The 21,247-nt window shown below is 40.5% G+C and overlaps 2 protein-coding genes across 27 annotated transcripts in view; both read left to right on the top strand.

Annotated features, from left to right (window-relative positions):
- The window catches only part of LOC110499157 (dnaJ homolog subfamily C member 7), a 49,689-nt gene extending 33,342 nt beyond the window's left edge, over window positions 1–16,347 (top strand). For 6 of the 14 annotated variants that reach the window (XM_021576108.3, XM_021576107.3, XM_090212620.1 and 3 more), the window contains 6 exons: window positions 2,214–2,305; window positions 2,699–2,772; window positions 3,006–3,152; window positions 3,572–3,724; window positions 7,648–7,722; window positions 13,884–16,347. In XM_021576108.3, coding sequence (XP_021431783.1) covers window positions 2,214–2,305; window positions 2,699–2,772; window positions 3,006–3,152; window positions 3,572–3,724; window positions 7,648–7,722; window positions 13,884–13,921 — 579 coding nt within the window. In that variant the 3' untranslated portion in view covers window positions 13,922–16,347. Of the gene's footprint in view, window positions 1–2,213; window positions 2,306–2,698; window positions 2,773–3,005; window positions 3,153–3,571; window positions 3,725–6,797; window positions 7,016–7,647; window positions 7,723–10,903; window positions 11,356–13,883 lie in introns of those variants that run through there. The other 8 variants (XR_016489438.1, XR_016489436.1, XR_016489440.1 and 5 more) reach the window with 3 other exon arrangements.
- Window positions 16,348–18,908: 2,561 nt separating this feature from the next.
- LOC110498770 (ATP-citrate synthase) overlaps window positions 18,909–21,247 on the top strand; it is a 133,400-nt gene continuing 131,061 nt past the window's right edge. For 3 of the 13 annotated variants that reach the window (XM_090212613.1, XM_090212609.1, XM_090212611.1), the window contains exon 1: window positions 19,213–19,452. The gene's annotated coding sequence lies outside the window, so the exon portion shown is untranslated. Of the gene's footprint in view, window positions 19,105–19,205; window positions 19,453–21,247 lie in introns of those variants that run through there. The other 10 variants (XM_036955912.2, XM_090212614.1, XM_036955913.2 and 7 more) reach the window with 7 other exon arrangements.

Here is a 21,247-nt window from a genome sequence, read left to right as displayed (position 1 = left end):
CAAATGCTCTCTAGCAAACTTCAGACGGGCCTGGACATGTATTGGCTTAAGCAGGGGGACACGTGTGGCACTGCAGGATTTGAGTCCCTGGTGGCGTAGTGTGTTACTGATGGTAGGCTTTGTTACTTTGGTCCCAGCTCTCTGCAGGTCATTCACTTGGTCCCCCCGTGTGGTTCTGGGATTTTTGCTCACCGTTCTTGTGATCATTTTGACCCCACGGGGTGAGATCTTGTGTGGAGTCCCAGATCGAGGGAGATTATCAGTGGTCTTGTATGTCTTCCATTTTCTAATAATTGCTCCCACAGTTGATTTCTTCAAACCAAGCTGCTTACCTATTGCAGATTCAGTCTTCCCAGCCTGGTGCAGGTCTGCAATTTTGTTTCTGGTGTCCTTTGACCGCTCTTTGGTCTTGGCCATAGTGGAATTTGGAGTGTGACTGTTTGAGGTTGTGTACAGGTGACTTTTATACTGATAAGTTCAAATAGGTGCCATTAATACAGGTAACGAGTGGAGGACAGAGGAGCCTCTTAAAGAAGAAGTTACAAGTCTGTGAGAGCCAGAAATCTTGCTTGTTTGTAGGTGACCAAATATTTATTTTCCACCATAATTTGCAAATAAATTCATAAAATGTGGTGTGATTTTCTTTTTTTTTCCAATTTTGTCTGTCATAGTTGAAGTGTACCTATGATGAAAATTACAGGCCTCATCTTTTTAAGTGGGAGAACTTGGTGGCTGACTAAATACTTTTTTTGCCCCACTGTATATATAGTTATGCACGCTCAAGTTTTCCGTTTTTTTTGTCTTATTTCTTGTTTGTTTCACAATGAAAATTATTTTGCACCTTCAAAGCATGTTGTGTAAATCAACTGATACAAACCCACCAAAAATCAATTTTCATTCCAGGTTGTAAGGCAAGAAAATAGGGAAAATGCCAAGTGGGGTGAATACGCAATCCACTGTATCTTACACATCGGTCCCCGATTCAAATGTTTATCGGCGAATCATTGCATCCCTAGTAACAGGCATCTTCATTATAGCCACTTTTACATATTCCGTCCAAATAGACATCTCAAAGAAGCCGTAATACTTTAAGATTTTTTTTTTTTATAATACTGTTTTTGTTGACCAGTATTATAAACAGGCGGCAACACGTATTCCTTATGGAGCCGCACACTGCCCACTCTCCCGCTACACATGGACATGTGAACAATGACCGACATGGAGCTCCAAGATGCACAAATTACAAACATAGGAAACATTTAATATATGGAAATAAACAAGTTTTTTTTCTAATCAGTGTAGCGAGTGTTCATGTGCATCTGAACATTGCATCCACTTGGAGGATTGCAAAAGGATAAACTACTGAAACTGAATGGGCTCAGCGATCTAAGGCACTGCATCTCAGTACAAGAGGCATCAGTACAGTACCTGGTTCGAATCCAGGCTGAATCACATCTGGCCGTGATTGGGAGTCCCATAGGGCGGCGCACAATTGGCCCAGTGTTGTCCGGGTTTGGCCAGGGTAGGTCGTCATTGTAAATAAGAATTTGTTCTTAACTGAGTTGCCTAGTTAAATAAAGGTTCAATAAAAAAATACATGAATTAAAAAGTGCCATTGTGCAACTTGACCTAACATTTCAATACATGATTAGCTTTGCACACAGTTAATACTCATGATATTGGCGAAAGAAGTACAACAATATATACATTTAGGATAAATTCATTACTTACAAAAAAGGGAAAACATGAATGCGCCAAACCATTTATAAGGGGAATTAAATCATGTGCGGTCATGACGAGAGCGGCCGAGTCAGCTTCATCACACGAACAGAGCGCACGTTTCTTAGAATTTAACCTTTGCCAAGTTGTAAAAAATTACATTGTTTAGGAGTGCAAAGACAAATTCAAGTTCCTGCTCACACGTACTTCAGAGAATAGGCCTTCCCTAACAGAAATATGCAAATACATGCTAAAATGCGCCAATAGGATCTCACCAGCTCGTGCTTCGCTCAGCCTAACTCCCTCCTTGCTTGTTCTGCCCAATGTGTCTCCCAACTCCCATTTGAAAAAGGCCCATCTTGGGGTTAGTTAAAAGTACATTTGATAATACTTTATGTATGTTAGCAATCCAAGCTAGATTCTGGAAGTTGAGTTCCTAATTGTTTGAAATGCATGCCATCTGTTAATTTGTGTTTTTACTTCCTCTCCTTCAGCTGAATAAACCTGATCAAGCAATCGAAGATTGCACAAGTGCAATAAAGTTGGACGACACATATATCAAGGCCTATTTGAGACGAGCACAGTGGTAAGCTATGAAAAGTACTTATAACAAGTGGCTCAGACTTGGAGCGATAATCAGCGATCAAGTCATTGAGATCTCCCATGGTGGGTGTTTCATGCAAACACCTTAGATGACGGCAGTTTTGTTACCTAAGGCTTGCTAGCGAGAACTACCCTCTCCTGATTGGCTGTGGCGTGGTTGCGTCGCCGAAATTTGCTTAATATTGAGACATTTCAATTCTGGTCACTAACTCTCTCGTCACTGACCGTTAAGTCGCTGTGTCTCTCCTCTTGTTTCCCCCTTCCATTGAAAATGACTGATCGCTGGTAGCTAGGCTGCTGAATATCGCTTCCAAGAGACTCTTTGCCTCTTGACTCTGAGACAGTGAGACACTTAACTCTGCTTTTTTTTCTGCAGTTATATGGACATCGAACAGTATGAAGAAGCTGTACGGGACTATGAAAAGGTCTACCAGACAGAGAAGACTAAAGGTATGTTGGTATTGCAACCATAGTTTACGTGATAGTCACCAGTGGAAAAATAATGGCAGAGGTTGAACAGTACTCGTTTTCTTTCCTGTGAAGTTTTTCACTCATTTCTTGAAATTTTCTTGATGGTGATGATTGATTACATTATTGCATTTGTTCATTCGGGTGAAATTGTTTTGTTAACAAATTATCTCTTCTGTCTTTCCCTCTTTCTATTTCCCTTTCCCTCTGTATAGAACACAAGCATCTCTTGAAGACGGCTCAGTTGGAACTGAAGAAGAGCAAGCGGAAAGATTACTACAAGGTTCTGGGGGTGGGAAAGAATGCCACAGAAGATGAGATTAAGAAGGCCTATCGGAAACGGGCCCTCATGCACCACCCAGGTACACCAACATACACAGGCAACACCATTGAGGAGTAAGACTGACCTGTGTTCAAATAATATTTATATTCTTTCCGTTACTCCAGGCAGGCTCAATCAAAAATCAACGTTTTTGAAAGAACACTATAGAATAGATACTTTATTGTCAATTGGTTAGAACGGAAATTTGTCTTTTGCCTTTCCCAACACCCCCATATATAGACTCCCACATTGAGAGGCACAGGGTCAGCTGCAGTGCAGCGCCCCTGGATGGAGAGCAATTGTGCCTTGCTTAAGGGCATAATTGCAGGATGTGATATAAGGGATCAGAGAGCAGCCTTTCCCATTTTCATTTTTGTGTCTCTGGGAAATACCAGCTGCAACGCAACGGTCAAGTAAAGCGTTCAAATTTTCACCTAATGTTTTCTATTTGCTGGTCAGATCGTCACAGTGCGGCCACGCCAGAGGTACAGAAGGAGGAGGAAAAGAAGTTTAAAGAGATGGGCGAGGCCTTCACTGTGCTCTCTGACCCCAAGAAGAAGACTCGCTATGACTGCGGCCATGACCTGGAGGACGACAGCAATAATATGGGAGGTCAGTAACCAACAATCTAAACTCAGCAAAAAAAGAAACGTCCTCTCACTGTCAACTGCATTTATTTTCAGCAAACTTAACATGTGTAAATATTTGTATGAACATAAGATTCAACAACTGAGACATAAACTGAACTAGTTCCACAGACATGTGACTAACATAAATGGAATAATGTGTCCCTGAACAAAGGGGGTGTCAAAAGTAACAGTCAGTATCTGGTGTGGCCACCAGCTGCATTAAGTACTGCAGTGCATCTCCCCCTCATGGACTGCACCCGATTTGCCAGTTAATGCTGTGAATGTTAACCCACTCTTCCACCAAAGCACCTGCAAGTTCCCGGACATTTCTGGGGGGAATGGCCCTAGCCTCACCCTCTGATCCAACAGGTCCCAGACGTGCTCAATGGGATTGAGATCCGGGCTCTTCGCTGGACATGGCAGAACAATGACATTCCTGTCAGGAAATCCCGCACAGAAGAAGCAGTATGGCTTCTGGCATTATCATGCTGGAGGGTCATGTCAGGATGAGCCTGCAGGAAGGGTACCACAAGGGAGGAGGATGTCTTCCCTGTAACGCACAGCGTTGAGATTGCCTGCAATGACAACAAGCTCAGTCCGATGATGCTGTGACACACCGCCCCAGACCATGACGGACCCTCCACATCGATCCCGTTCCAGAGTACAGGCCTCAGTGTAATTCCTTCGACGATAAACGCGAATCTGACCATCACCCCTGGTGAGACAAGACCGTGAAGAGCACTTTTTGCCAGTCCTGTCTGGTCCAGTAATGGTGGGTTTGTGCCCATAGGCAACGTTGTTGCCAGTGATGTCTGGTGAGGACCTGCCTTACAACAGGCCTACAAGCCCTCAGTCCAGCCTCTCTCAGCCTATTGTTTACAGTCTGAGCACTGATGGAGGGATTGTGCGTTCCTGGTGTAACTCGGGCAGTTGTTGCAGGTGTTGTAACACGTGGTCTGTCGCTGCGAGGATGATCAGTTGTCCGTCCTGCCTCCCTGTAGTGCTGTCTTAGGCGTCTCACAGTACAGACATTGCAATTTATTGCCCTGGCCACATCTACAGTCTTCATGCCTCCTTGCAGCATGTCTAAGACACGTTCACGCAGATGAGCAGGGACCCTGGGCATCTTTCTGTTGGTGTTTTTCAGAGTTTTCATAACTGTGACCTTCCGTCTGTAAGCTGTTAGTGTCTTAACGACCGTTCCACAGGTGCGTGTTCATTAATTGTTTATGGTTCATTGAACAAGCATGGGAAATGGTGCTTAAACCCTTTACAATGAAGATCTGTGAAGTTATTTGGCTTTTTATGAATTATCTTTGAAAGACAGGGTCCTGAAAAAGGGGCGTTTCTTTTTTTGCTGAGTTTAGAATCAGATTCCATTTTCCTAACCTTAAACACTACCCCATAACCACTGATTTAGGATTTATATTTCTTCACCCCAAATCCTAGCCCTAACCATTTCGCTATTCCTAGCGACTGAGGATCTGCCGAGGATCTCCCCAATTTCGTGACATTCATTTGGTAGTTAGTCTTGTCCCATCGCTGCAACTCCCGTATGGACTCTGGAGGGGCTAAGGTCGAGAGCCATGCATCCTCCTACCCTGCCAAACCGCACTGCTTATTGACACACTACTTGTTTAACCTGGAAGCCAGCCTCACCAATGTGTTGGAGGAAACACCGTGTCAATAAGCAGTGCAGCTTGGCAGGGTAGGAGGATGCATGGCTCTCGACCTAAGCCCGCGCCTTCACAAGGAGTAGCTGGAGCGAGATGGGACAAGGACATCCCGGCTGGCCAAACCCCTCCCCTAACCCTGACAATCACGGGCAAGTTGTGCACCACTTCATGGGTCTCCCAGTCGCGTCCGATTGCGACACAGCCTGGGATCGAACCCGGGGTCTGTAGTGACGCGCCTCTAGCATTGCGATGTACATTAAACACTACCAAAACACTTCCCCTACCCAAAAATCTACTCTACAGGTCAAAAGTTTTAGAACACCTACTCATTCAAGGATTTTTACTTTATTTTTACTATTTTCTACTTTGTAGAATAATAATGAAAAAATCACAACTATGAAATAACACATATGGAATCATGTAGTAACCAAAAAAGTGTTAAACAAATCAAAATACATTTTATATTTGAGTTTCTTCAAAATAACCACCCTTTGCCTTGATGACAGCTTTGCACACTATTGGCATTCTCTCAACCAGCTTCATGAGGTAGTCACCTGGAATGCGTTTCAATTCACAGGTGTGCATTGTTAAAAGTTAATTTGTGGAATCTGTGGAATGTCTTTCCTTAATGCGTTTGAGCCAATCAGTTGTGTTGTGACAAGGTAGGGGAGGTATACAAAAGAGTGCCCATTTTGGTAAAAGACCAAGTCCATATTCCAGCAAGAACAGCTCAAATAAGCGAAGACAGTCCATCATTACTTTACGACATGAAGGTCAGTCAATACGGAAAATTTCAGCTGCGAAAACCATCAATCGCGATGATGAAACTGGCTCTCATGAGGACCGCCACAGGAAAGGAAGACCCAGAGTTACCTCTGCTGCAGAGGTTAAGTTAGAGTTAACAGCTTCAGAAATTGCGGAGTTCAAGTAACAGACACATCTCAACATCAACTGTTCAGAACAGACTGTGAATCATAGTCAAATTGCTGCAAAGAATCCACTACTAAAGGACACCAATGATAAGAATAGACTTGCTTGGGCCAAGAAACACAAGCAATGGACATTAGAATGGTGGAAATGTGACCTTTAGTGACCTTTAGTGACTCCGAACCGGAGTCCAAATTGGAGATTTTTGTTTCCAACCGCCGTGTCTTTGTGAAATGCGGTGTGGGTGAAAGGATGATCTCTGCATGTGTATTTCCCACCGTAAAGCATGGAGGAGGTTGTGTTATGGGTTGGGGGTGCTTTGCTGGTGACACTGTCTGTGATTTATTTAAAATTCAAGACACACTTAACCAGCGTGGCTACCACAGCATTCTGCAGTGATATGCCATCCCATGTGGTTTGCTCTAAGTCCCACTATCATTTGTTTTTCAACAGGACAATGACCCAACACACCTCCAGGCTGTGTAAGGGCTATTTTACCAAGAAGGAGAGTGATGGAGTGCTGCATCAGATGACATGGCCTCCACAATCCCCTGACCTCAACCAAATTGATATGCTTTGGAATGAGTCGGACTGCAATGTGAAGGAAAAGCAGCCAACAAGTGCTCAGCATATGTGGGAACTCCTTCAAGACTGTTGGAAAAGCATTCCAGGTGATGCCGGTTGAGAGAATGCCAAGACTGTGCAAAGCTGTCATCAAGGCAAATGGTTGCTACTTTGAAGAATCTCAAACATAAAATATTTTGTTTTGTTTAAAACTTTTTTTGGGTTACTACATGATTACACGTGTTATTTCCTAGTTTGGATGTCGTCACTATTATTCTACAATGTAGAAAATAGTCAAAATAAAGAATACCCTTGAATGAGTAGATGTTCTAAAACCTTTGACCGGTAGTGTAGTTTAAGATTACCTTACCCTCAATGCTAGTCTGAACCATAACATCAACATCAAACCACTACCCCTAACCACATGTCTAGGGTCAGATTACCTTACCCTGGGTCCTAACCATAACCACTGAGGGGACAAATGCAACACTGGCCATTGATCAGCGTCGGCCTCTCTCATGGTCAAGAGTCAAAATGTAATTCTAGGAGAATGGCATATCTCTGAAAAATATACATGTGATCGAATTGTGCGAGAAATAGTTGCCAATTTTAAATGTCTATTCCCAGTGCAGTCTTTAATACAAAAAAGGTTTGTTTTGATGTGTGGATGTGACTGAATTGGGGGGAGAATTAATATCGCACGTTGACACTTTGACTCATTGCTGTTGTTTCTCTGCAGATTTCAATGCCAACAACATCTTCAAGACCTTCTTTGGAGGCCCAGCAGGAGGATTCAGTTTTGAATCCAATCACAGTATGTAGGAACACTGCTGTGACAATGATACTTTTTTACCTTTAATTTGTACACAGGTTATTCAGACCCCTTGATTTTTTAAAATACATTTTGTTACGTTACAGCCTTATTCTAAAATTAATTAAATACCCCATAATGATAAACCAAAAACAGGTTTCTATTAATTTTTGCAAATGTATTCAAAATAACATACGGAAATATCACAAGTATTCAGACCCTTTACTCAGTACTTTGTTGAAGCACCTTTGGCAGCGAATACAACCTTGAGTCTTTGGTCTGATGCTACAAGCTTGGCACACCTGTATTTGGGGAGTTTCTCCCGTTCTCTGCAGATCCTCTCAAGCTCTGTCAGGTTGGATGGGGAGCGTCGCTGGACAGCTATTATCAGATCTCTCCAGAGATTCTCGGTCGAGTCTGGGCTCTGGCTGGGCACATTCAGAAAATTGTCCAGAAGCCACTCCTGCCTTATCTTGGCTGTGTGCTTAGGGTTGTTGTCCTGTTGGAAGGTGAACCTTCGCCCCAGTCTGAGGTCATGAGCACTCTGGAGCTGGTTTTCATCAAGAATCTCTCTGTACTTTGCTCCATTCATCTTTCCCTCGATCCTGACTAGTCTCCCAGTCCCTGCCACTGAGAAACACACCCACAGCATGATGCTGCCACCACCATGCTTTACCATAGGCTTGGTGGGAGGTTTCCTCCAGACGTGATGCTTGGCATTCAGGCCAAAGAGTTCAATCTTGGTTTCATCAGACCAAAGAATCTTGTTTCTCATGGTCGGAGTCCTTTGGGTGCCTTTTTGCAAACTCCAATTGGGCTGTCATGTTCCTTTTTACTGAGGAGTGTCTTCTGTCTGACCACTCTACCATAAAGGCCTGATTGGTGGAGTGTTGTTGGAAGGTTCTCTTTTCTCCACAGAGGAACTCTGAAGCTCGGTCAGAGTGACCATCGGGTTCTTGGTCACCTCCCTGACCAATAACCTTCTACCCCGATTGCTCAGTTCGGCCCTGCAGCCATGTCTTGGTGGTTCCGAACTTCTTCCATTTAAGAATGATGGAGGCCACTGTGTTCTTCTGGACCTTTAATGCTGCAGAAATGTTTTGGTACCCTCCCCCAGATCTGTGCCTCGGCACAATCCTGTCTCGGAGCTCTACGGGAAATTCCTGACGTTATGGCTTTGTTTTTGTTATGTGAACTGTGGGACCTTATATACACAGGTGTGTGCCTTTCCAAATCATGTACAATGAATTGAATTTACCACAGGTGGACTCCATTCAAATTGTAGAAACATCTCAAGGATGATCAATGGAAACAGAATGCACCTGAGCTCAATTTCAAGTCTCATATTAAAGGGTTTGAATACTTATGTAAATGAAGAGTGCCTTGGTCCTCCTTTCATTTTGATGACCAATTTAACGCATTTACCGAAGAGCACTTTCTGTCGACTGAAATTTGCCAATATTTCTTAAACTGTTTTAACTTTTTTTTTATTATTTATTTTTATTTTTATAATAGAATATTCGAAACATACAATATACTTGCAGTGAAGCCGCTCAACTACTACATAATGCATAATACATAATGTCTTCCAACAGATTCCCATTCAGGGTCAATGCCCTGCTCAAGGGCATGTTGACCGATCTATCACCAGGCCAAAAGACGTGAACCCGAACCCGAACCCTCCAAGACCCCCCCCCCCCAACCCCCCCCCCCCCCCCCCCCCCCCACACACACAATTCCCCAATAGCTGTCCCTCAACCATTTGAGACCCCTCCCACAGTACCCCCCCCCCCAGAAAAAATATAACTAATACAATTAATTCCATTCCCCACCCCCAAGAACCCCCCAATGCACAAACAACCAAGAGAATAAACTAAATATTAAAAAGGAAACATAGAAGAAAACACCAAACAACAATGCAAAAAAATTATACATTTACAACAAAGGACAAGAACAAGGACAACTAAAATCATAACAGCAATGCCAACTGTATATGTTTGTGTGCATGTCTGGCACTATTACATGTATGTGTGTGTTCTTGTATGTGTGTGTTCTTCTCTGTGTTTATTTGAATGAGTGTGTGTGTATGCATGTCGACAAACACCTGCACGGCACCAGCCTCAGGCAAACCGGCATTAGTTGTAAAAACACTGCCACTTAGTGTCATTCAGATTGACTTTTTATTATGTTTTATTTTGATTTTTTTATTATTATTTTTTTCCTTTTTATCTTTGACCATCATTTTATCTCTCACACAGCAACTCACTCCCACTTGTCTCCAATTCCACATACCAACCCTCAGCTTCCCTCAGCCCATCCCATCCATCTCTGCTGGCCACCCACTTTCGAGTTTCTACGCAACACATATCTTTCAACTATGCTGTGATGTTTAACGTACAATTTCTTATCGAATAGAATCCACAGATTGCGAGTTGAAGATAAATACTTTTACTAAGAGTATGAGCAATTGACTGACCTGGTCTCTCCAGATGTCCTAACAGTACTATTTCTATGGTCAATTTTAGATCAATGCTATGCATTTTCAGCCATTCCTGAACCTGAGACCAGAAACAGGCTACCTGAGGGCAATACCAAAATAAATGGTCTATCGATTCTGTATCCTCACAACACAATCTGCAGAGCTTCGATGATTTCATGCCCCAAATATTCAACATTTTGTTGGTGGCAAGAAATCTATATAATAATTTTTGCTGAAAAGCACGAAGTCTTGACTATTGCGTTTTATATATCAACTCATACACCCTGTACAACGGAATCTGTACATCAAAAATATCTTCCCAACTATTTTGCAATCCGTATGGCACATTTGTCAACATCCTGGTCCTCAAATGAAACTGGTATACTTTCCTATTTATGCGATTTTTATTCCTCTGCCAGTTTTGACCCTTTATATTGGGCAGACAGACCAGTTCCCTACCTCCTCCCGCTGCCACCCGCCTCCTCCATTTTTGGGGCAATGCTGTAATCAATTGGTTGTACTCTTGGATTGAGCAGACCTTTCCGTACAATTCTGATAACTCCTTGAAGTACATAACTCTACCATTTTAATTTACATTATCATTTAAGAACAAAATACCCTTTTCAAACATCTTTCCCATAAATACAGGTATTTTATCAACCAGCACATTTGAGTTCAGCCATAATATTTGTTCTATCTTTTCAGGGGGATGAAATTGAAGCCAGCTCTGCAATGCTTGTTTCACCATCAGCCCATTTTATAGGTAAACTGCAGGGTAATGTAAAAGTTGTATTTTTTTAAGGATCCAATACGTAATATTGTACATAATTAGGTTTTAGTCCAGAGAGTACAGAAAGTTATCTAGATCTTCAATGAGACATTGCAGGGATCTAGCTTGCGGACTTAATACAAAACTTGAGTCATCGGCATACATGGACACCTTTTGTTTTTAAGCCTTGGATTTCTAATCCTCTGTTATTGGATCTGATTTTAATAGCTACCATTTCGATGGCCATAGCAAATAGATATGGTGACAGCCATATGTTTAACTCCTCTTGACAATTCAAAACTCTGAGCCGTTATTTACTATTTTACACCTGGGGTTACTATAATTTTTTTAACCTATTTTATAAGAGATTTACCAAAATAGAAAAAATCCAAGCATTTATAAATAAAATCCAGTCTTTATCAAATGCCTTTTCAAAATCCGCTATAAATGCCATTCCTGGCTTCTTAAATGTTTCATGATCTATTATTTCTAGTCGTTGTCGAATATTATCTCCAATGTATCGTCCATGTAAAAAACCTGTCTGATCAGGATGAACAATACCTGGTAAAACCTTTTTAATTCTGAGGGCTATGCATTTTGCTAGTATTTTTGCATCACAACATTGAAGTGTAAGGGGCCTCCTGACTGTCTTTATATTTGCCATCTGGGTCTTGTTTTAATAATAGAGAAATCAGACCTTCCTGCTGAGTACCTGACAGACTACCATTTCTATAGGAGTTGTTAAAACAATCTAACAATGGAGCTTTTAGTATATCAAAAAATACTTGATATACCTCTACCGGTTTGCCATCACGCCCTGGCATTTTTCCAGACTGAAGGAGTTGAATAGCCTCAATTCTTCCTCTGTAATTTGGCCTTCGCACTGATCTTTCTGTACATTTGGTTAATTTTCCATTTTTTATATTATTTGGAAAGTATTCCTTACCATAATCTTCATTCAGTGGGAAAGGATGAGACGGAAAAGAGAAGATCTGCCTAAAATAATTAGCTTCCTCTTTTAAAATATAATTCGGAGAATGATACAGCGTTCCTGTATTGGAGATTCAGGAAGAATTTTGTGAAATTCTCTATATTCCATCCAGTTTGCTATATTTTTTTGTAATAGATTACATTAGATCATTTTTGAAGAAGTTCCTTAAGTTCTTTTTCCTCAAACTTATTTTGTATCTCTGTAGTGTTGCTATCTACCTGTACTATTAGTTCATGGATTTCCTTAGTCTCGTCTCTTTAGCCAGAAACTGCTTTTTTTATTATTATTATTAGCACGTCCGGTGAACAGGTCAGGGTTCCATAGCCGCAGGCAGAACAGTTGAAACTGGAGCAGCAGCACGGCCAGGTGGACCGGGGACAGCAAGGAGAGAGAGAGGTTTTTGCAATGTTACGTAGATGGAAAAAAGCCGTCCTTGAAACAGTCTTGATATGTTCGTCAAAAGGGAGATTAGGGTCCAGAGTAACGCCGAGGTCCTTCACAGTTTTATTTGAGACGACTGTACAACCATCAAGATTAATTGTCAGATTCAACAGAAGATCTCTTTGTTTCTTGGGACCTAAAACAAGCATCTTGGTTTTGTCCGAGTTTAAAAGTAGAAAGTCTGCAGCCATCCGCTTTCTTACAGTGGGGCAAAAAAGTATTTAGTCAGCCACCAATTGTGCAAGTTCTCCCAAATACTTATTTTCCACCATAATTTGCAAATAAATTCATTAAAAAGCATACAATGTGATTTTCTAGATTTTTTTTTTCTTCTCATTTTGTCTGTCATAGTTGAAGTGTACCTATGATGAAAATTACAGGCCTCATCTTTTTAAGTGGGATAACATGCACAATTGGTGGCTGACTAAATACTTTTTTGCCCCACTGTATGTCTGAAACAGAGGCTTCTAGCGAGGGCAATTTTGCAGCTTTACCATGTTTCATTGAAATGTACAGCAGTGTGTCATCCGCATAGCAGTGAAAGTTAACATTGTGTTTTCGAATGACATCCCCAAGAGGTAAAATATATAGTGAAAACAATAGTGGTCCTAAAACGGAACCTTGAGGAACACTGAAATTTACAGTTGATGTGTCAGAGGACAAACCATTCACAGAGACAAACTGATATCTTTCCGACAGATAAGATCTAAACCAGGCCAGAACTTGTCCGTGTAGACCAAGTTGGGTTTCCAATCTCTCCAAAAGAATGTGGTGATCGACGGTATCAAAATCAGCACTAAGGTCTAGGAGCACGAGGACAGATGCAGAGCCTCGGTCTGACGCCATTAAAAGGTCATTTACCACCTTCACAAGTGCAGTCTCAGTACTATGATGGGGTCAAAAACCAGACTGAAGCATTTTGTTTACATTGTTTGTATACGAAATCTTTGATGCAAGAGAGAAAGAGACAAGAATGTAGTCAAAACGACTATCTGGATTAAGTCTCCATGTATATCTCACTAGGTCTGGGCTTTTTTAGTGTCCAAATATCCACTATTTCTAATGTGTCCATAATATTTGTGATTTCCTTAAGGTGATGATAGTTTGTGGAGTGATTCTTTACAGTCCATTGAGGTACTTAACACTCTTTTATAGTCTCCTACCATAATGATTAGATCATTTGTTGCCTGTAAGTTGAATAAATTGGTATAAATGTTTTCAATGAAGTGTGGATCATCCTGATTTGGACCATATAGATTAATGAGCCAAATCTCTTTTTTTGTCCACTTTCATATATTATTTTTGCTTTGTTATTATGGGGTATTGTATGTAGATTGATGAGGAACAGTTTTTATTTAATCCAGTTTAGAATAAGGCAACAAAATGTGGAAAAACTCGAGGACCCTGTAAACTTTCCAAAAATACTGTAATTTGTCATGGATTTCAACACAGCAAAGTAACATTTCTTTTTTTCCACCCTCTAGACCAAGCACCTGGAAATGTATTTTTCCAGTTTGGCTAGAAATGAAGAATGCCATTGGGAATGCTGTAGCCCTGTGGTGGACAATATTAAGTCGGAGGCACCCTCACAAGCTGATTTTTATGCTCCCAATGTTTTTTGCAAAATGTTGCTTTCACATGCTAAAAAGACACTCAGTGTTGTTATCTGAGCGAGAGATGGTGCTCATCATGCTTGGCATCTTCCTAAAAATCTTTTTGGCTGTTACCACCACATTTGACAATATCCTCTTCAAATTCAAACTGACAAGGGCGACTTTTGGTACGTTTAGTAACTAAGAACGTAACTAATTAAATAGGTTATAGGTTTTTTGACAAGGGGGTTTCGGAAAAACTTGAATCCTCAGGAAATTGTTTTGATTCTCTTTTGTGATTATTTGTCGCAAAGCATGTTTTGAAGGCATGAAATAGGAGTACTGTTGCCAAAATATACATTTCATTGCTTGAATGGAAAATGTTTGCTGTACCTGGAGCAAGTAGAGGTTTGTAAATGAACACATGGGAGTGCAACTCCGTTGTTAGTTTTAGTAGGTCGCATGATTTTTTTCATTCACGCCACATAGAGGTCGCCCGGAAACACAAAGTTAGCATGGGAATCACTTGACGGTAAAGCAGAAACTGACCTTAGGGCAGAGCCTAGGAACTACTTCAGTCCCATGTAGAATGAGGCCTGGTTTTCATTTGTTGGAGTTTCATGTTAGTCTCCATTTTGCTCATTGATGCATTGTGCATTTTACTGGTCTTATTTTGTGCTCCTAATTTGATTTGAGATTTTGTTCAGTTCTCTTAAATGTATTTATTTATTGTATATTCAAACTGTATCCATCTCAATGACAGTGTTGGTGATATTCCATTTGATTTCTAATGTTTTCTATTGAATAGGATGTAAAAAAAAACATATCCTTGACCCATGTATGTAAAGTTTTGACCTCTTAATAGATCTATTTTTCTCCATGTGGTTTTCAAGCATTGCTTTGGCCCCATAATACGATGCATCCGGTTTCAACTCCCAAGTGAACATTTGAAACTTCAGCAGCTAGTCTTGTAAATCAGTTTCTAACTCTGGTCCAGGCGAAGTACATGTTCCTCTACAAACTAGTAGAGGAACTGTGTAGCAGATGGACCAGAGCTAGTCAGTCCCTCACATAAGTGGTGCCTTAGATGTTGACTAGACTGGACACGCTTGTGTGCAAATGTTAATTTTGTCCATCTTTTTCTTTTTATTGAACCTTTTATTTAACTAGGCAAGTCAGTTAAGAACAAATTCTTATTTACAATTATGGCCTAGGAACAGGCCAGGGGCAGAACGACATATTTTTACCTTGTCAGCTCTGGGATTTGATCTAGCAACCTTTCGATTACTGGCCCAACGCTCTAACCGCTAGGCTACCTGCAGACATGATCAGGACGCGCAGGTTGAAATATCAAAATGAACTCTGAACTAACTATATTACTTTGGGGAGAGGTTGAAACACATGAAAAATGTACCTTGCTGTTGCTAGCTAATTTGTCCTGGTATAAACATTAGGTCCTTTCTTTCTGGATCTTTGTAGAATTTTGGCCATTTTGAGTCACACACGTGTGTGTTCTCTTCTCTGTCAATCCACATATAGAAGTGGAAACCTTGGTGGTTTCTAGTAATCTCTCCTTTAGTTTTGTTCCTTCTTCTGTGGACTTTATATGGCAGTTGGTGACCAACTTTAAGATGCATTACCACCAACTGGACTGGGAACTTCAGTTCATCCTTCAATCACCCATGTGGGTATATTCTCCTGAAAACTAATGAGGAGATTGGAGAGGTGGGACTTGCAGCATGTCACGAGAAAAAAATAGAACCGTCTTCTATTTTAGCGCCTAGCTACTCAGACGCTCGTTGACACGCACAAGTTGTTTGGATGAAATGATTGAATAATGTATGTGTACATTTATTTAGCAATAAATGTTAGGAGAACTCTACTGACTGACGTTGCTTGAACACAAAGGTTGAGAAACTCTCTTGTAAAGTGTGCTAAGCAAAGTCACCTATTTTAATTGTAGTTTTACTTTGAAGATGTTTAAATTTAAAAAGAAAAGTGGATTCGCAGCCTAGTACGATACAAGATGAGAATTGACTTGCTGGAATTGGTTTTGTGTTCTGTTCCAGAAAAACAACATTCTCAGTCTGGCCAGTCTAGGCAATGGGATCTTGAAAGAAGATACTTGACAAAAAAACAGATCCCTTTTTTGCACCTAGAATGAATGTTTGGTCAGTATGTCCCCTCTCAATCTGTGTGCTTCTCACCTGTGTGCCAGGTGTAGGTTGAAAACGTGAACAGAAACGCTACATTTTCATGATCCTAGTACCTGTGTACCATTTAACATTTTTTTTTTTTAAGAATATGCAGTACAATGTTTTGGTTGAAGGAAATAAAGATGAATCTTTTCCCCTTATCTCTTTGTCCTCATTGTTTTACATTTGAGTGGAGATATTGCTTCCACTATCTCTGATTCTACAAGTATAGTTTCAGAAAGCTAGTATTCTTTGTCAACATTACAACAATACAACACTGACACATGGCTTTGCCAAATTATAGCAAAAAAACATGTGTTTTCCCCACAAATTATAAGGCTAGGATTTTCAACTAAATGTATACAGAACAAAAATATAAACTCATCATGCAACAGTTTCAAAGATATACTGAGGTACAGTTCATATAAGGAAATCAGTCAATTGAAATAAATTCATTAGGCTGTAAACTATGGTTTTTACATGACTGGACAAGCTTGCAGCCATGGTGGGCCTGGGAGGGCATATGCCCACCCACTTGGGAGCCAGGCCGAGCCAATCAGAATTGATGTATTATCTGGAATATAGGGGTCTATTAAGTCCATTACAGAGTGGATTCAGAAAGGGAAGAACTACCCTTGATGCATTACTGAAAGTTCGGTGGTGACCAAAGATTTGGCAATGAAGTGATGTTAATAGTGTATTTTGATATTGAAAAAGCATAATATGCTTATATTATGATACAATGTGGTGGGAAGGTCTACTGATTTAAATTGAATGAAATGCGTATTAGTGGGAGAATGTATAACTGGATTAAGGATTTCTTCTTTGACTGACCCTTCCATGTCAGGGTGGGATTGGAGTTATCAAGAGGAGGAGGTGGAAAATGCAACTCCACAGGGTAGTGCTATTAGTCCTATCTTATTCATGTTGATGATTGATGATATCTTTGGGGATATGGGACAGGGTATAGGTGCAACGTTATATGCAGATGATGGTGCCTGTTGGAAAAGGGGAAGGAATATTCCTTATGTAATAGAGAAAAGGCAAGGTGATTTTGTAGCAGTAGTGGAATGGTCCTTATGAGGTTTAAAGTCACTATCTAAATCTTGCCATATGTTGTTCGCTAACAAAAATAGATGAACGAATGGAAATGGTAACAGAATTTAAGTATTTGGGGCTGAATTTAAGAATTTTAAGTATTGAAGGGCGGCAGTTAGCCTAGTGGTTAGAGCGTTAGGCTAGTTACCGAAAGGTTGCAAGATCGAATCCCTGACCTGACAAGGTAAAAATCTGTCATTCTGCCCCTGAACAAGGCACGCTGTTAACTGACTTGCCTAGTTAAATAAATAGTAGTTATAATAGTAGTAATAGTAGTAGTATAATAAATAGTAGTAATAATAGTTAAATAAATAAAATTGAGACTGAATACGTTCTTATGTTTAATCTAATGAGGATGATAGTTGGGCATGATTGGGGGCAGATAGGCCATCTTTACTGAATATTTATTGTACTTTGATGAGATCGTCCATAGATTATGGGTGCTTTGTATATGGTTCTGCGGCTTTTACATCGCTGTTGTGCCTTGATAAGATGCAAGCGAGGGCACTCATGATGTGCGATGGTGCATTTGTAAAGCCTCAACACTGGTTGAGTCTTTACAAATAGATACTGGGGAAACGCCACTATCCCTTGGAAGAGTTAAGCTAGCCCTGGCATACTGGGCAAGACAGAAGAGAAACGCTACATTTTCATGATCCTAGTACATGATCCTAGTAAAAATGCTCACACCACCTGATAAAACCCTATCAAAGCTTAGAAAAAATACATTTGAATCATATCAAGTATGGAAATGGATTAACCTAAAATCTTCAATCCCAAAAACCCTAGTACCGCCAACAAATTTTACGGTAGATCATCCTACACTGACACTATTGGAAGACTGCTGTGAATATGAACAATATCAAAAGAGGGGTTTTGGTGCAGAGATTGGAAAAAGGGTTGCTTACTGTTGACTCAGATATTGTCATAGGGCCATTTGTGTCAATAGGAAATGTACCACTGTGGTTTTATACAAGACCACATGTTGATCTTAGCCTGATGGAAGAAAATTAACAGTGGTGTGAAGAAGATAATGAAGGAACAATGGTGGATCAGTATATTAGTAATCCGTTTTTTTCTTGTCTTGCAGTGTATACAGATCCCATGAAAGGATCCCATGAATGGGAGGACAGGAGAAGGTGTATTTATTCCTGAGTTCGATGTTCATCTATGCAAGAGATGTATTTGTATATTCAACAGAAATTGTTGCAAATAATTTGTTGGATTGCAATGGATAGAGGAGGTGCAACTAAGAACAGTAGTAATATGTTCGGACTCTGCATCAGTTTTGTGTAGTTCAAGATCTGGAAAGTCAGAACGTGAGGATTTATGGTTAGAAATAAAAAGCAGTGAAAACAAATATTGTGGATATACTGGTGCAGTTGGGTAGAGGGTAAATTAAAATATTGATTCGGGGTGATGGGAGTAGTGAGGTTTGTAGGGAATTGTTTTATTTTATTAGAAATTCAGGGTTAGGTAAGAGTAGATAGAGTAGATAGGTCGTGACCGGCCTCATACAGTAGGTGGCGGTGTATGCAGATGTCAGTTGGTTGCGATTAGCCAATAAAACTTAAAGAATAAGAAACCTTGCCCAATGGTAGTGGGTGTAAAGGTTTGGAAGAATATCACCACGTGGTTATGTTTGAGCCAATGGAACAGCCGAAGAGGTCGTAATCGTATCGGCAGATTATGGGGCGACAAAAACGAGTGAGGTGGCAAGAGAAGACTGATTTATTTGGCGTAGATCGCGCAGCCCTCTAAACTAGCTCGTAGCAACCAGGACATCATTTTACACCCCTAGGACGTAGCATTCGCATAAGGTATGATTCTATCTGTTCTGACTTTCTTCATGTCTTGCTACATCGAAATTTACCTAGAGAGCTATGCGCGCATGATGCTAGGAACGTCTGGCGGGATCGTCACTAGTAATAAACCCCGCCCATTTCTACAATTCCTCTAAACATTTTATTTTAAACCTAACCCCAATTCTAACCTTAAATGAGTAATTTTGACTTTGTGGCCTTCGACTCTGACTTTGTGTATATAGAAGCTAATGGAAACCATCTGACGGTGTAAAATCTGTCGTTCCCTACTTCCTAGTTAGTTAGCTAACTACTGTAGCTAGCTGGAGTTAGTTCAGCAGCGACTAAATTGCAAACAACGTGCTGGTGAGTTTGTCCTGCAGGACTCTTAACGTTACCTAGCTAATTTAGCCAGCCGGCAAGCAACCAGAAAATTCATCTTTACCGTGCCTGTTTAGCTAAAGCGTTTACCCACCCCAAACCAGGACGGAGTAGCTCACTGGCTAGGTATCTAGCTACAAGCTAGCATGTGATACTAAATATTTTTCTATAATTTCTACTGGAGGTAGTTTTGCTATCTGCACTCAATCACCAACCCAGGAGGAGGTTGTTCCGGGCTCAATGCTGTTAACGTTAGCTACTGCTAAACACTATCATGTATTTAATTTGTCCAAGAAATGAGGGTGTGGAATTAAGTGTTGAAGTGTTGTGCGTCTTTGTAGCTAACTTTTGTTTGCTCTTACCTTGTTAGCTGGCTAGCTGCTTAATTAATCAGACCGTGAGTGATAAAAGCTTTCTGTTTACAGTCTGAAATAAAGCAGGGCTCTACACCGAACTATTGTACAAGGAGCACGTTTGCGCCTCAGTTGAAAGATATATGCGCACAAATAAATTTAGCAGTACAATTCAAATTATTTGATATATTAAAGGTGAACTGACACCGTTAACTATTTTGCAGATATGAAACGGATAGTTAAATATCAGTCAAAGTTGATGCTACAAATCCAACTTTATACGAGTTTCTATAAATAGGTTTTATTTGACTCAACATTTCATGATGTACACTAAACAGGTATTCCCAAACTGGGGTACGCACAATGCTGTCGGAGGTACGCCAACAAATGGTGAATCACATTTTTAAAAACATCAATCTTTACACATTTTCAAACAATTCCTCTGATTTTCCAACAGGGCTATATATTTGGGTGAGGGGGTTTTCTTGTCTGAGTAGCCTTGTTTCACTGCCAAAAATCAAATTTAACCATCTAGTGTTCAGCGAAATAACAACACAATGTCAAATACAAGTAGCCTAGTCAAATAATTAACATCCAATCACATTAACCGGTCTGTATGTAGCCAAACGTAGCTGCTGCTCATGTTGGTATCTGTACTGATGGCGCAAAAGCCATGACAGAAAGACATAGTAGAGTGGTAACGCACGTGCAAGCAGTTGCTCCCGACGCCACTTGGGTACACTACAGCGTCCACCGAGAGGCTCTTGCTGCCAAGGGAATGCCTGACAGTTTAAGACGTTTTGGACACTACAGTGAAAATTGTTAACTTAATTTCTTGACGCAGGATCATTTTCATCAAATCCGCTGAATTGTACAGCGCCAAATTCAAATTAAATTACTAAAAATATTTAATTTTCATAATCACAAGTGCAATATAGCAAAACAAAGCTTAGCTTGTTGTTAATCCACCTGCCGTGTCAGATTTCAATAAAGCTTTTCGGCGAAAGCATAACAAGCGTTTATGTAAGAACATCTCTCTCAGTAGACAAAATATTACAAACAGCTAGCAGCCAAGTAGATTGGTCACGAAAGTCAAAGCAATAAATTAAATCGCTTACCTTTGATCTTTGGATGTTTGCACTCGAGACTCCCAGTTACACAAATGTTCCTTTTGTTCCATAAAGATTATTTTTATATCCTAAAAACCTCCTTTATTTGCGCGTTGTTCAGAAATCCACAGGTTCGAGCAGTCACGACATCGCAGACAAAAATTCCAAATAGTATCCGTAAAGTGCGTAGAAAGATGTCATGTTTTTATAATCAATCCTCTGGTTGTTTTTACAATATAATCGATATGTCAACCGGAATGTAGCTTCTTCCATAGGCGAGAGAGAGAAAATGGCTGTTGCGCATGGAAAAACTCTGCT

This window comes from Oncorhynchus mykiss, chromosome 20 (assembly GCF_057628025.1).
Source record: "Oncorhynchus mykiss isolate SJ-2025 chromosome 20, ASM5762802v1, whole genome shotgun sequence".
NCBI lineage: Eukaryota > Metazoa > Chordata > Actinopteri > Salmoniformes > Salmonidae > Oncorhynchus > Oncorhynchus mykiss.
This window is presented reverse-complemented; position numbering and strand designations above follow the sequence as displayed.